We start from the raw sequence: 16,720 nt of genomic DNA, 5'->3' as shown, positions 1-16,720 counted from the left end.
GAGCATGTTTGGTGGGATGCGGATTCGAACCCGCGACCCTCAGATTGTGAGTCGAGCGCCTTATCCACCTGGCCATGCCGGGCCTAGTACGGTAGTGCTTGCCGGTATTAATTTTGATAATGAGGGACATTTAAGTTCATTTATCTCCCAAAGCGCGTCCTCTAAAGTTTCTTGGGAAAGCGGGACAGGCAGCTCAAAAATCGGGACTGTCCCTCCGAAATCGGGACGTCTGGTCATATCATGTTTATTTCTTTGTTTGCAATTAAGTACAAAGTTACAGAATGGGCTATCTGTGCTCTGTTACACAACGAGTATCGAAACCCGGTTTCTAGCGTTGTACGTCCGCAGACATGCCGCTGTGCCACTGGGGGGGCGTTATATTTACCTTTGATTGGTAGTAAAGGGCAAGGCTGTTCACAGTCAACATTGTATTTCACATCGGTCGAATGTCTACCCGCATACAGTACATTGGACGACACAATATTATTTCAGAAAAAAAAACTTTTATCTTTAAATTAGTTTAGAAGTAAGCATACTTGCAGTGAAAGTTTCAACATTGGTTTGTTTGTTGATAATCGCCAAGCTGCACAATGGGCCATCTGTGTTGTGCCTACAAAGATCCGGTGGTTAGGGAGTTCTACTCACAAGTTAAGATTCGCGGGATCGAAACCCGCTGCCGAACATACTCGCCGTTACAATGTGATAGTTAATCTCACTATTCGTTGGCAAAACAAAAAGAAGCCCAAGAGATGGCGGTTGGTAATGTTGACCATCTGCCTTCTATCTAGTCAAAATTAAGAACGGCTAGAGCCGATAGCCCTAGAGTAACTTTACGCTAAAATGCAACAACAACAGCAGGACAGAATCCAGAATTTTCTAATAGCACTATTGTTTACAGATTAGATACTGGAGAGCAGTTATTTAAGTACAGACATGAAATAATCAGCAAATTAAAACATAAAAGTGGTACGATATCTTAAAATAATAAACGTTGTAAATAATATATTATTTTGGATTAATTATGCAAAATATTCAGCATTAGCATCATTTGAGAGAGAGAAAAAAACTTTTTCTAGCAATTTCGAACTTTCACGTTCTACTACGTAATTCACGAAGGCCTATTTTTTACGTACTCGTCTGCTTTTGCTACATGGTCATCAGTCTAGGTGTAAAATGGGATTTGTTAATTCTATTGCCATTGTTAAAAGTCAGAGGACGCTGCACACGACCAAAGAATGTGTTACAAAAAGGAAAGTGAATTTTAAATTTCGGGAATGACATAAAATATTCACAATTTTGACTTTTTAACCACATATTTTGGAGTGTTTTCAAGGCTATTTAAATTGTCATATAACTGACACACACACACACACATAACAGCCTTTACTGACTGGAAAATAAACCGTAGCTTGAATTGTATATGAAACCACAAAGTGATAATTTAATTGTATTTTGACTATTTTGGTTATCATAAACGTTTTATTGAAATTGTATTAGAAACTATATATGTGTGTATATGTGCGTGTGAGTTTTTGCATGTCTACAGTATTTTACTTAAAATACTTAATCCATTCATTGCGAAGGTCAAAGTTTCTTCGGTGGTACTATACATTCATGGCCTTGGACTGGGAACGATCTCCCCAGCTTAACAAAGACTTTCATGGCAGACCAAGACTGAAGGAAACGACCAATGCCAATGGCCTTCACACATCACTACCCGCCACCTGGTCCCGTTGCCAAGCGGGGACGTTTGACAACAAAGAACTAAAAGCTAGACTATTGTTGGATCTGAACACCATTAGGGTTAGCGTACTCGTTTGAGTTTTGTTTCTACAATGTCAAATATCTTTAAAATCTCCTTAAAAGGTAAAAAAAAAAAAATAGGAGTTAGATTTATGCTAAAACCAATTAACATATTTCGATTTGTAAATTAATATAAATAAAATAAAAAGGAAATGACAATTGCGAGGAAAAAATATGTTCGGCACTCAATTCTCATATGCAAGTTTGATTATCATTATTTATTATGGAAACTACTGACTCAACACTTTTACATACTTAAAATAAACTTTTTTGTAATTTGCTCTTTGTTAAAACAGACTAATTAGAAGTAAATTATTACAGTTGCACACGTCATAACACAGTAATTAATAGCGATACACTTAGTTGGATATATCTACCATTTACAATATGTACACACGTGAATAAAACAAAATAGCACAAAAACGTACAATACAACAGTACTCTTTCTTCAGTGTTAATGTTAGTGAATTAGACTTACCACACAACACCGAATGCCCCATAACCAATAGGTCTATCGGGTTGGATATCCTGGGTTATGGTAACTGGCTGGTGATAGTACGGCTGAGCTGCGGCAAGGATCGCTTGCTGTGGGGTGGCGGGAGCCGCTGGCCCCGGGAAAGCCATCATATGCCGACTCGTTCGTGGTCCCACCACCGCCATTACCCATACAAAATGACTCACTTACTAATTTTTTGAGGCGGTAAGGTATATTGCAAGGCTAAAGACTGCTTATTTATCATATTGCTACAGTGCTAACGTTTATTCCTTAAACTTCATAAATAAAATAAAGTAGTTTTACCAGCCCCTTATACTCGTAAGATATATATGTTTTCTAACACTGTCATTGTATTTCTCGCCCGTCGAAAGCTTCGGCTGCAGACAACACAATGACGATCACGTGATTAAATCAGCCAATGCCTACACTGAATTCGACTACGTAGCGCCATCTCTCAAGAGGCTGTAACACTTTCTTGGTTATTCTTCTAAAAATTTAAAAATCCCTAGTGAAACTGAAAATTATAATTAGACCTCTACATTATATTTTAAGCAGTATAAAATAACTCATTCAGAGCATATCTTCTAATAGTTAACGTAGTATATAAAACGGCAGAATACATTTTGACACTCTTATTACTGTAGAGTGAAATACAGAAACGAATTTCATATAATGTAAGTATGTTTATAAATTAAATAATTTTCTGTTTATTACATGTCAAATAGGGAGAATAAGGGTTACTGTAAAAAGCTGTAATAGTACTTAAACGTTTGTATAACATATATGGATGTTCTTTAATAAGAATATATTCTACGTTAACTGAATATTAATTAATAAAATATTAAGTAATACAGGTTCAATATCTAAAGTATGTTCTAAATAACATAAGTTTAAAAGTACGTAAAATTTTGCGTATGTCTAGTATCTAGACCCAACAAGGAAAATATGTTCTTTAAACATGTTATTTGTAATGCCCTCTAGTGAGCAAAATGTATTTCAATGCAATTATGTTGGAATTCACAACAACACCAAAGTTGCATTTTCTGTGCAGATTTGACCTTATTTTATAATACAAAGTTCATCCTCATTGCTGTACCCTCTGGTGGTGACACCAGATGATATGCAACAGTCTTTAGCTTTGAAATATACATAAGATGTTTCATTAATATATATCATTTACAAAACATAATTAACCAAATTTCCTATTTATTTACACCTATTGTAAAATTACAACGTGTTGGTATAAAAATCCAAAATCTAGTGTTTATCAGACTTTTGAATTGTTTTCTTTTATTACTTTCTTCTGTTCTATAGTGAAAAGTTGCTTCAAAATGACCAGCTTTGAAATTATAAATCATTTAGGTAATCTAGCAATCAATGTATGATAAAAATATGAATGCACGCATTTTAAAGTTATTATGATTTAATGCTATTCAAGTCTAGTTTAGGTTAATGTTATTTCAAAAGGTAGTTCAGGTATCAACTCTTAAAGCAATCAAACACCCAGTTTTTGAACTATTATGGAAGACATAAATTTTAATAACAGTTTATAATATTCAATTTCACATTTTCACGATTCTCGTGAACTGAAACTGAAAAAATAAAAAACTGTAGGCTTGAAATATATTCCGAAAAAATAAATAAATTAGAGACACAGATCAAAGATTAAGCTTTTTTTTAGTTAAATTTTTTACAACAAAAAATATTTTAAAGGTGGCAAATCTATTCTTTGATAGATTGTTTAGGCAGAGTATTCATGATGAAACTTGTTTGTTTTGTTTTTTTAAGTAGGCACAAAGCTACACAATGGGCTATCTGTGCTCTGCCCACCACGGGTATCGAAACCCGGATTCTAGCGTTGTAAGTCCGCAGACATACCGCTGTGCCACTAGGGCATGATGAAACTAAGTTGAATGGACGGCAAATGCCTGTTGTAGAGACTAGGCTGAAGAAAAAAGGCGGAAAACTTTCGAAATGTCGTCCTCTAAACTTGTGTTTCTATAACAGGCAGTTGTCGTTCATTCAACTTATCATAGTTTCATCGTTACAAATCTAACTTAAATGCTTCTGACTTTCAACAAAACAAACACGACTTTTCCTTTTCTAAAAACAACTAAATGAAATCTCATAATGTAAACAAAAATCGAATTATTATATAATGATAATATTGGTATTTTAATGCAAATATCACATTTTAAATACACATTGACTTCCAAGACTATGACTTTAGCACAAAAAAGTAGTATTCACAGCTACTCTGTCTTGGTTTCTTTGCAAAAAAATTGAATACGTTTTTCACAAACAATTTGTTTTTCAACTTTTCTGAACTGCTTCACCAACAAGCAGACCTATGATTTTTGCGGGCCCACAGTCAGCTCTTTGGAAATGGAAAGATTTATAAGACTCAACATACTTCAACTATTAAAGCAATTTTTTTAGGCTTATGGGTAGAAGGCTCACTCTTGCTGTAATGTGTAATTAATCTTACCATTCGGGTTCCCACAGTTGTGGAAAACATAATTCCAGATTAATAATTTATTTTGCATTACTTCAAAAGTACTTATTACAAAAACTTTAACACAAAATTATTTAAGTATTCTATTAATACAATCTATGAGTTCTACAAGTAAAAACCAAGCAGAACATATTTAGCGTCCGGAGTTTTCGAAAAAAAGGAGGGAGTGTCTTTTTTTTTAAAACGACCTCTTTGAAAGAAAGTTTTCATTACTGAAATTGGAAACCATGATAGGTCTACCTGTATATACAGCAGTTACGAAGAAAGCGATGGAGATTTTATGTTTTGTTGGTGTGCTAATTATTGATGAATAGAGCTCTAATTTTCTTGGACAAATAGGTTTGATGTTTTGTTGAGTATATTTAATCAACTGTCACTGGAAGTTTCATGATTTTCATTTTTGCAGTTTTCCTAAGCTCAAGTAAGGCTAGGTTACAAATGGTTTAGCCTAGCATTAGGCCTAATAATATTAGATTGGGCATGTAGGGTTTAAATTTTCCTTTTAGGCTAAAGCTTTAACTATATGCAAACATTCTTCTGTATATTAACGAGAGCTTGATATACTCTGTGTAATTCATAGGACCCTAATTTGGCCTCGGCTAGGCCAGACCAAATTTAAACGTTAGCAAGACGTGACATCGAAGCCGAAAGTTAAAGTAAATTATCATAGGCATAGCATAATATTAGGCTGAATTAAGCGACTTTTATCAACCTCCGATTCAAGTTCTGTGATATTGAAACACCCTAGCGTGGATTTTTCCGTGATACGGCTGCGTTTTATCCCCCATTTCAAATATATTCTAGAAAAAGTTATCTAAAATGAGTGAATTTTATCCCCCTTTTCTGTTACTTGATCTACGTTACCTCACACAGTTTTGTTCTGTTTGCCTGCTATCTCCAACCTGACCTTTTAACTTTCGCTTCCTAAATTTTTCTCCTTTACAAATCTGCCGGAAAGCTAAACAAGTGGACAACATTTTCCGTTCGATTGCTGCAACCCCAGGCAACAAAACAAGGCATTTTAAAATAATTTTTCGGCAAATTCCACTATTTTCTGTGAATCGGATTTTAAGTGCCTTCATAGAAAGCACCGTGTCTTCTACTGTCGAGAAAGTTTGTTCATTCGAAATGTACCTAAAATGGCGCCATTTGGAGGGTGAGAGTGTCAGCTATGGACCAATCAAAAACAGTTACCTAATTATCCAAACTCTCTCTATATATACGGTTTTGCAATATCCAAGTCTGACCAAAGCAAGCTACCTTCTTCCATCAAAACTAAAGTTCAACCTGTTGTTGATAATGATTGTACCTTATTATTATTATATATCATTATGTAACTTATAAAGATTTCAATGCATTGTTTCATCTGTTAGGTACTCTTGCTGTTACCAATATTTTTGGCCACAATCCCAATAATATCTCACATGATATGTGTGGTGAAAATTGTAAACAACTGCAGAGAGTTCAAAGCATAAAGATTCTTGCATTTTGTGGTTGCAAGATATTAGTTATTTGAAAGGAACCGTTTTAAAAAAAAATCCCAGAAATCTGTAAATTGAAGTAATATTTTTTATGTTCCTCTTATACTGATAATCCAGCTATCATTTTCACAAGTCTCAGGCCACCGTCTGTTTGTCGGCCGGTAAAATTATTTCTTATTTACCTCATACGTACGTGAAAGCTCTGATAGCAAGTGAGAACTTACGGTCTCACCGATTTGGAATTTTCTTTCATTTAATGAAAACAGTGGAGTTCCACGTAGGTGTCGCTAAGCGCTGGATCACGGAGCCCGTGCTCCAATTCTATTTGACAGTGCCCCAAATCCCTAGTTGGTGTCTTGAAAAATCAGAATAGATCGATATCATATTGAAAGGACAAAAATTCCCGCACCTATAGGCTCGAGCCCTGAATCTTTTAAACACCTAGCGACGTATTTGCAAGATAAATAAAAGTTAGAGAATACGAAGTTTGTTTCTTTTTATCACTATTGGTTATAAAGAATCACTTAACAAAGATTAATGGTTGTTTCTCTTTATCACTATTGGTTATAAAGAATCACTTAACAAAGATTAATGGTTGTTTCTCTTTATCACTATTGGTTATAAAGAATCACTTAACAAAGATTAATGGTTGTTTCTCTTTATCACTATTGGTTATAAAGAATCACTTAACAAAGATTAATGGTAGATGGGACAGTTTCATAAGAACAGATTCATTGAGTTCCTTCAGGGTTAATCATTACTATACCTCTATAGATATATTTATAAACAATTACAATAAGAAGGAGACTTCTTTCGTTGTTAATGACATTTATCTAAAGATAATTTCGCTTCAGTCCTCAAAAAGAGTGGATGAAAATATGATTCCATGTAACTTTACAATTATTACTTTTGTTCTTGTTACGTAACTTTGTAAGTGTAGAGAGAGTTATTGGTTCATTTTTATGTTTGTTTGTTTACTCATTAGGGAAATACCTAAAACGTTGAAACTTGTACGACTTATAGCATCTCAAACACTTGTCATAGCATAACAAACCTTTTCATTAATATGACGAAAGGTTTTACCAGCAACATACCGCTATTCTTAGCCTGTAATATTTTCTACCAAAACAATTACTGTACTTGGATTGAATAAAAATAAAACGATTTTAACCAATTATATGAGAGTACAATAAAGGCCTCAGGTTATAGTTGAAAGACATCTAATATTTCACTCTTTAATATCATTTATTGTTCTAATTGTAACTTAATACACAGGTATGTTTATTAGTTTGCCGTTTTAATTTCGTTCAAACACATGTTTGTTTAAACGCAAGAACGTTTTGTCGAAATCTTCTACCCCAGAATATATAATAAGAAATTTTAAATGTTCTATGAATGTTTAGTACATTATATTATGTGTATTTTTTTATTGTTTCTTTCCAAAAACGCTAACAGAGAGGTGGCTGAATAACATATTATGCTTTTAAGAGATTATGTTACAACAAACAGGTCAAAGGTTATTGAATTTGAGAGCTTTCAGCTGCCCCAACTAGTTTCTCGCCTTCGTCACATCTGACGCTAATATGCGATCAACTTCAAGGTCCCGAGATATCTGGCAGTGGTACAGGTTCACCATTATCTACGATAACCTTGGAGAAGAATTTCTTTAAACTTAGGTTTCATTTCGTACGATTCCTAATATCTAAATATTTTTCTATGTTACAGACAGATGCCATCAATTCCTTCAGTGTTTAATTATTTTAGTAATTCATCGTTATCGTTAGACTTAAGCTTTAAAGTTCATAAAAACATAATATCGTTACACACAGCTACGAAGAAACGAAAAACTGGGACGAATCAACATTTAAAAGACTCAAAACGACACGCCTATTTATCACAAATTTTGTATGTAAGATTGGCAGTTGTACGTTCTGTGTATTTTTCTTTATTTGTTTGTCATAATTAATAAGATATATACAACTTCCGAGTGATTTAAAATATCAATCAACATTATGATGGTTGATGGTTTATACTGTCAATCTTTTGTGTATATGTGTGTGTGTGTGGAGTGCAGTTACTGCAAACGAGATATTTCAGGTTATTACTGTGAATATAAGTTTTTAAACTTTATGGTAGTATGTTGTCGGTTGTCTGCTTTAACTACTCGCACCACTATACAGTAGTGTGTTGTCTGTCAGTCAGTCAGTAGACACTAAAATGACGTCACATAAGGAACGCTTAACGTTGCAATTTGTACTGTCGTGACGTCATTAAAACGTGCCTATGTCATGAATCACGAGAAGAATTATGCAACTTCAAAACCAAAAAATAAAAGTGTTTGCTACTCTTAATTTTGGCTTTATTTACTTTTGAAACAGAACACTTTCGGGGACCCTAGGGAAGTAAACCTTGTATATACATATGTATATATTGTTTTAATATAAAAGTAAATTGCCTAACAGGAATACGAAATTCTGTGTATACACTTCTCATACAGTACCGGTATTTTTTAATCTTAACTTTTTCGTCCAGTGTGCATTATCTTCCACTGTCGTTCGTTGTGCTGTTCTTTTATGAGTTACATAGAAGTCCCGGTTTTAATCGTCTGGAATCGAGTGGTTTCGTGAATTTTGTGTTATCATACGAAACATGGAAAGCAAAACAATTATATCATAATGTGTTTCTACACAAACGATAAATCAGTTTGTATTATTATGCAAGAAATGTATCACTATTATATTTTATTATATAATAAATATATATATATATATTGAATTATGTTGAAACTATAATTCCTAGGTGGCTACTGTTCAGTGTTTTGGTTGAGTTAGACCACTAATCTGTATAAAATTATTAAGTTATTTTAGAAGAAGAAGAATCTGTATTCTTCATTGCTTTTCGTTTACTCCACGAAATTTATAACCAAAAAAATAAAATCACAGTTTCTATATTTATGTGTCGAACATTATGTATCGCTCATTTTATTGGAAGATGAATACAGATAATCGTTTTGTTTTATTCTTACACTCAAACTCTTATAACTTTTTAAGTTATAATATGTGCTATTAACTTATGGCAAGAGTTTGAATCACGAGCATAAAACATTCCACGAACTTAACTCTAGAATTAGGGGTTTGATCTTCTTGGTAGACAGAGCCTAGATGGATTTTTTTTTACAAGTATACAATAAAATAATAAGAGGATTTGGATAGAAAGTATAATCCAATAAAAAGAATTATCACCTTTTGACTACTTTGTGTTCTTTATTATAACTAGCTAGTTATAGCCAAAATTAACACCACTCTTTTAAAATCTTTATCAAGTTATCCGATTTATTCGTTGTGCAAAAGGAACGGATTGTAAGAATTTCAAGCACTTTGGTTTCTAATAAAACTGCCCCCCCCCCCAGTGGCACAGCGGTATGTCTGCGGACTTACAACACTAAAATCCGGGTTTCGATACCCGTGGTGAGCGGAGCCCAGATAGCCCTTTGTGTAGCTTAGTGCTTAATTACAAACAAATCTACTAAAACTATAGCAAGTTATGACAATAACAAAAAAAAGAAATTTACTCGTACTATCCCCCCCGGTTGTGCAGCGGTAATTTTATGGACTTCCAACCATAAAATCCGTGGCTCGACTCTCCTCGGTGGACAGAGCGAATAGCCTATTGTATAGCTTTACGCTAAACACAATATTCATACTAATTTTTGGTGAATTTCACGAAAGTTACTCAACAGCCATCTGCGCTAGCCGCCCCTAACTTATAAGTGACAGGATAGAGGGAGGGCAGCTAGCCAACACCACCCACCGCCTACTCTTAGATGCTCTTTACCAACAAAAAATGGGGTAAAGAGTCACATTATAACGCCAGCGCAACGATCTATAAACTAATGATACAAAGCTGTTGATTATAAGTTAATGTTTCTTCATTATGCTCAGAGTATTGACTGTGTAATGAATGCTATGTAAGTAAATCAGTCAATTTAACTTCATTAATGAACCCTGAAAAAAAAGGCTAACATGATAGGCTATTAATCTATTTAATAACAGGCTAATTTCGTGCCTTATACAATCTTTCTAAGTTTTTAAACTAGTGAAGAAAAATTCAGGTATAAATAATATTATTAAGCGTTTTTCAATCATAAATCAAACAATTGTGTTATTTTGTAGTTTAGATAATGAGCTTGGAACCAATTTTTGTGTTTTCTCATTTTATTTATTTTGGAACCGTGTTTCGTTTGTGAAGCACAAAGTTACACAATAGGCTATCTGCGCTGTGCCTACCAATAGTATCGAAACTTTCTGCTAAATCACTGGGTATGGGGGGGCGTTATTGGAACCATAATTTGACATTTGATACCAGTAAGATTTTAGAACCAAACATCAATTATTTTCTAGGACTACAGAAAAGTTACTTAAAGTTTTTATTCGCTAGATCTAAAAAAAAGTAATTAACTATTCTTGTTTTTAATATTTTATTATTGCTGCGTTGTATTATACAGAAAAAAACATTGCATGAGTTGTAAAGTGTACACTAGATGGCGCTAGTAAAGTTATGTATAATAAGTTGTGCCACGTATTTACAGATTCGACATCAAGAATCGTGATTTGAAATGTCATATTTAAGCCCAACCATGAGTGTCCGCAGGTGGAGGGGCACTCCCCCCCCCTGAAAAGAAAAACATAATTCTTCATTCAGTCAGCACATGTATGTAAACTTTTTATTCAATTTCACACCCCCGGAAAATTTTCTGCAGACGCTCACGAGCAAAACAGATGATTTTAAGTGCAGTGAGTTGCAGTATTTTACTATTTGCACATGGTTCAAGTAAATGTCACGTTTTTTTAAAATTAAAATCAGTAGATTCAGAAGATGAATAAGTTGAATGATTCAATATTTAAATTGAACCCTTAGCAATGGACAATACATTTATTACAGGTGTAATTGATGTGCTTTATACTTGCAAGCTGATTACAACGTATTGTTGTAAGCTATATTTTCAATGTTACAATATTGTTTGCTAGAGGGAGCTGCTAATTATGATTATGACGCAATATCTAGAAAATTCTTGATGATGTAATAATCGAGAAGTTTCGTGAAATATATAATTAACTATTATAAATACAAGTATCAGAGAAACAGTGAGTTAATGAGTGGATCGTTAATAATAAATGATTGGGTAATGGGTGAGTGATTCGGGTCAGTGTCTTAAAAGTTATTCAGTGTTAGAAGTGAGAGTTATCTGTTATTCTCGGAATTTCTCTAGCGATGTTGTTTGTGAACTAAGGCCTACAAAGTACAAGTGAACGTAGCCTGTAAAAACGTTATAGCAGAAATAAAGTAATTCGTATCAATGTAAATATCAAGCGACTAGTTTTGATATTTCATACAACCTTAGTTCGCATAACGGACAACAGATGGCAAAACGTGCTATAGGTATCAAATTTTGATAAGTACATTTTTTGTTTTTTGTAACGAAAAAAAGCTCCATGATGGACTATCTGCGCTGTGCCAATCATGAGTATCGAACTTTGGTTGTTATAAACCATCAGACTTACCGCTGAGCCACTGGGGGGGGACTGATATATAAGTAATAAATCATATATTTCTACGTGTTGTATGAAATGAGACAGATTTTACTTCTAACTTAAAATATCTTTTACACACGAACTTCTTAAAATAAAAAGGAGCAACCTATACAGCTAATGTAACTAAAGGTAGTAAGGGTTTTCAGTCTTTAAAAAGAAAATTCAATTTCTTAGGCAGTTTTAGACAGGAAGAAAAAAAAAAGCCTTTGTTTAGAGATAACTTGTTGTCTAACTGTTTATTAGTTCAATCACACAGTTTTGTTAAAATGAACTTGTGGGTACATGTTTGTATAAGTTATTAGTAGTCATTAGATTTCAGTGTTTTGCTGTTATGTGTACGGCTCGAACTCGAAATTAGACTAAAACTTAATACTCCTTAAAATCAAGAAAAACGTCTTTTAAAAATAGGTTTTAAAAACTATTATAGCTATATTTATTATTGGTAAAAAAAGTGATTCTCTCAACAAATATCGATATTAGGCACTCCATACTTGCTGTCAAAATCTGCAACATTAGTTTCTTGTTGATAAACACAAAACTACAAATAGGTTATCTGTGCTATGCCTACCACGGGTATCGAAACGCAATTTTTAGCGTCGCAAGCCTTTAGACTTAATGCTGAGCCACTTGGGTGGGGGCATTCATTAAAGAAAAATAAAGGTCATCAGTATTTCGATCTAGCCTCCTCCAGTTATCGGCTCATTATGTTTTAATTTATAACTTTTAATCATAAGGAATTTATATAAAAATTGTACAACAAATTTACAACAACAACAAAAAATTATCAAAATACATTTGTTTGTTTGATGTTAAGCACAAAGTTTCACAATGGACTATCTGTAGTGAGTCCATCACGTCCCCCGGTGGGACAGCGGTAAGTGTATGGACTTATAACTCTAAAATCTGGGTTTCGATTCCCCTCGGTAAACAAAGCAGATAAGTGTAATGTAGCTATGCTAAAAGCAAACATACATACGTGTCCATCATGGGTATCGAAACCCGGTTTTCAACGTTATAAATTTTCAAAATTACAGCTGGGAAACTGAGGAGCATAAGAAAATATGAGATCCGGGAATAACGTAAGAATCCCAAAGGATTACAAAGTTTCTACAAAAAGTTGTTTCAACGTTAGAGGAAATAACAATTTATAATTAATTTGTGGCTAATGTCTGATTCTTCTAAGGCGTTCTCTAACTTTGAATTTCTCCTTAGAAACCCCAGAAGTTGTCCATATCTAGGAGCCACAGTTTCAGGACTATCAAGGTTGAATCACAACTGAGACGTGTGTGGTTAATGTTTGATTCCCTTAATGTGGTCATTCGCTTTAAGACACACCTCAGACCCTTCAGGAGTTGTCCATATCTAGGAGCCACTGTTTCAGGACTGTCAAGGTTGAATCACAACTGGTTAATGTTTGATTCCCTTAAGGTGGTCATTTGCTTTAAGACACACCTCAGACCCTTCAGAAGTTGTTTATATCTAGGAGCCGTTGTTTCAGAATAACGGAATTAAATCATAACTATATATTTCTTAGTTCTGAATTGGCATTAGGTTAAAGAACATTGGTCTATGTCCAGTGACCAAGGGTTCAAAGTGTGATGTTGAACGACCTCTGATACTGACGCAGATACAAAATGGACCCAATTCAAATATTCATTAGGACAGATAACAGTTTTAATAACAAGGCTATTCGTGCCAATTCTTAAAGTTTTATCAATGACCTGTGTTTGTATTATTTTTAATAATATAAGTTAAACAAAGAATGCAGCTAGTATAATTATTTTTTTAAAGGCGAAATAGAGGCTAGATAAACAAAAGATTCAGATTCACGGTCGGGATCCTGGGATATTAAAATCCCAGGATTCAGAAAATGCTTCGAGGTTATAACCCCTATCCCGGATCAAGAGATTTTGAAGGTTATTTTACATGTTTGATTTACGTTAATAAGCTTTTACATGTCTCATGTTCATCAGACTTATCCAGCAAGTGTAAACTCTTGACCTATTAAACATTGACCCCAAAATTAACTCTTTATATTAGAAGTAGTTGATGTGAATTGAATAAGTGGTACACTTCCCCAATTAGATAGCAACGCCGCCTGCTGGATAGCAATATACTGAGCACTGATGTAGAATTAGTACACAACATATATATATATACAGGGTTGAATACATTATATTATAAATATTTTTAAATTGAAAATCGGATGATCATGTGACAACCACAGCAGATATAAAGTCGCAGTGAAAATACATTTGCATCAGAACTGCATTTTGATCTTGTTTGGCGATACGTAGGTAGTGTGATGCCACCGATAATTATAATTGATAGTTTTTGGAAAGGGTATGTAGCAGTCCTTTTTTGAAGCAAAATATTCATACACTCGGGAATATATATAATTTCCAAGACGGGGATATTTCTTGTACTTAATGGCAACAGAAAATAAAGGAATATGAATCAACTTGGAGACTCACGACCATCCAAAAAAGACCTACAACAAGTCTTACTACAGCAAAAACTTTCCATGTGCCATAGGCAACAGTATTGTTTGTTTTTAATTAAGCACAAAGCTACACAATAGGCCACCTGTGCTCTGCCCACCACGGGTATCGAAACCCGGATTCTAGCGTTGTAAGTCCGCAGGCAACAGTAAACAACACAATCAAGAAAGATCTCCATCTGGAAAAGTAAGTCTCGTGTACAAGAATTGATTACACCACATATCAATTTAATCGTCCCAAACCTCAAGCATCTAGAATTGGAAACTGGTATTCCAGAAGAAGACATACCGGTCAAGTCTCTGGACGAAATATTTATAGATTTCTGTGCCAGTAACGTAGAAAGAGGGGACTGGCCTCCCACTTTTACTTCTACACCTCTCTGCGATGAGAAACCACCGTCCTTTTATACTAGTTAGGTTATGAAAACACCAGGAAGAGGGGGGCTTGGGGCATAACAACCTTACAATGGCACCTTTTAAAAGGGAAACTATGCTGCAGGGCTATTGTTGAGGTTTTAAACGAAGAGTACTCTATGCGATAGATATAGATACGAATCTTCTGTCCCGAACGATTTTACGGATGTGTCTGCATATTTATGATACACGCACAATACAAAAAGGCATAACTTAGCAGGAAAGAGTACCACGCCTCCAACTGCAACATATTGAATTTTTCATTGTCGAATTCAATGCACGTATAGTAATAAACAGCCAGAAGAAGGAGCCTGCGAAATAATTTCGTAGCTGGTAAACATTGGACGTAGTTAAATTTAATCATGTGTATGACACATAGCTTTCTCATTATTATGCAACGTACAGCAGGCGTCTTCAAGTGTGAGGTCTGTCCACCAGGGTTTCCAATATCTAGCAAAAATAAATAAATAAGTTTGTTTGTTTTTTCGAGGATTTCTTGCCTTTCCGAAAAGTTTCTGATATATTTATATGTAAATCTAGATAGATCAGCCTTTGTCCGGGATGAAGGACATTTAGCAAAATTAAGGGAATGTTGACATCCCTGATGGATATTTCCTCCCCCATCCTCAAATATATATCCTTTTATAAGTCTTACCTAACCAAATAGTTTTAGTCTAACTCATACATTTATTAATACATAAAATAGAACTATCTTACTTCAATAGAAATACAATTTACCCAAACATTTTGGTATTTTCATATGTAACGAGGCTAACAGATAAATGGTAGAGATGCAACGTTTCATATATATATATATATGTGTGTACATATAATAACATGTAAGTATTAGAAATGAAACGTGAGACGTATATAGCGAAGTCGAAAGATGGGTGTTAAAGACACAACGTTACATATAATTAGGCCGAGATATAAGTGTTAAAAATTCACCATAATAAGTGTTTGGCGAGGTCGAAAGACAGGTGTTAGAGACATAATATAAGATGTGTCAAACAAAACGGAAATATTGGGTTACAAACGTAACATAAGATGTGTAAAGTAAGACCGAAAGATAAATAAGACACAACTTAAAACACATGCAGTATACAGTTAGACCTCCCCCGTCCCACCAAACATGCTCGCTCTTTCAGCCATTGGGGCGTTGTAATGTTACGGTCAAATCCATTATTCTTTGGTAAAAGAGTAACCCAAGAGTTGGCGGTGGGTGGTGATAGTTAGCTGCTTTCCTTCTAGTCTTTTCCTGCTAAATTAGGGACGGCTATCGCAGATGACCCTCGTGTATCTTTGCGCGAAAATCAAAATAAATCAAACCAAACCAGTTAGGCCAAAAGATAAGTGTTAGAAACGTAAAGAATTGCACAAACAGTAAGACCGAAATATAAATAAGGTATGCAAACTAAAGTTAGGCCTAGAGGTAAGTGTTAGAAATGCAACGTAAGACGTGTATGTCGATGCCTTTAGATAAGCGTTAGAGAAGGAACGTTATACGCAAACACTGACACCAAAAATAAGTGTTAATGACGCAATGTAAGACGTATATGTTAAGGCCGAAATATAAGTGTTAGAAATCCAACACAAAATGTGTAAAAATGTAATAGTAAGTGTCAGAGGCGCAACATTATATTCACACATTAGCTCAAAAGACAAGTGTTAGAAACACGAATATCTACGTATACATTAAGACTGAAAGGTAAGTTTTAGAAACGCAATGTATGAAGTACACAGTTAGGCCTAAAGAAAAGTTATAGAATTAGAACATAGGCTTATATGAAGAGAGCAAGCAAAGTTACACTAGGGCTATCTACGCATGCCGTCCGTTACACATATACAATACATAGCCGAAAATGTCAAAGACGAAACGTTAAACGGCTAAAAGCCGAGTATCAAAAAACACGTTGGTAT

The 16,720-nt window shown here is 34.4% G+C and overlaps 1 protein-coding gene across 1 annotated transcript in view; it reads right to left on the bottom strand.

Moving 5' to 3' along the window:
• The window catches only part of LOC106465049 (serine/threonine-protein kinase NLK-like), a 33,710-nt gene extending 31,047 nt beyond the window's left edge, over positions 1–2,663 (bottom strand). Inside the window, exon 1 of the mRNA XM_013925241.2 lies at positions 2,282–2,663. Coding sequence (XP_013780695.2) covers positions 2,282–2,463 — 182 coding nt within the window. The 5' untranslated portion in view covers positions 2,464–2,663. The remainder of the gene's footprint in view (positions 1–2,281) is intronic.
• Between the last annotated feature and the right edge of the window lie 14,057 nt (positions 2,664–16,720).

Source organism: Limulus polyphemus, unplaced genomic scaffold, assembly GCF_000517525.1.
Source record: "Limulus polyphemus unplaced genomic scaffold, Limulus_polyphemus-2.1.2 Scaffold1817, whole genome shotgun sequence".
Taxonomy (NCBI): Eukaryota; Metazoa; Arthropoda; class Merostomata; order Xiphosura; family Limulidae; genus Limulus; species Limulus polyphemus.
Note: the sequence above shows the minus strand (reverse complement) of the source record. Positions and strands in the feature narration are given on the sequence as shown.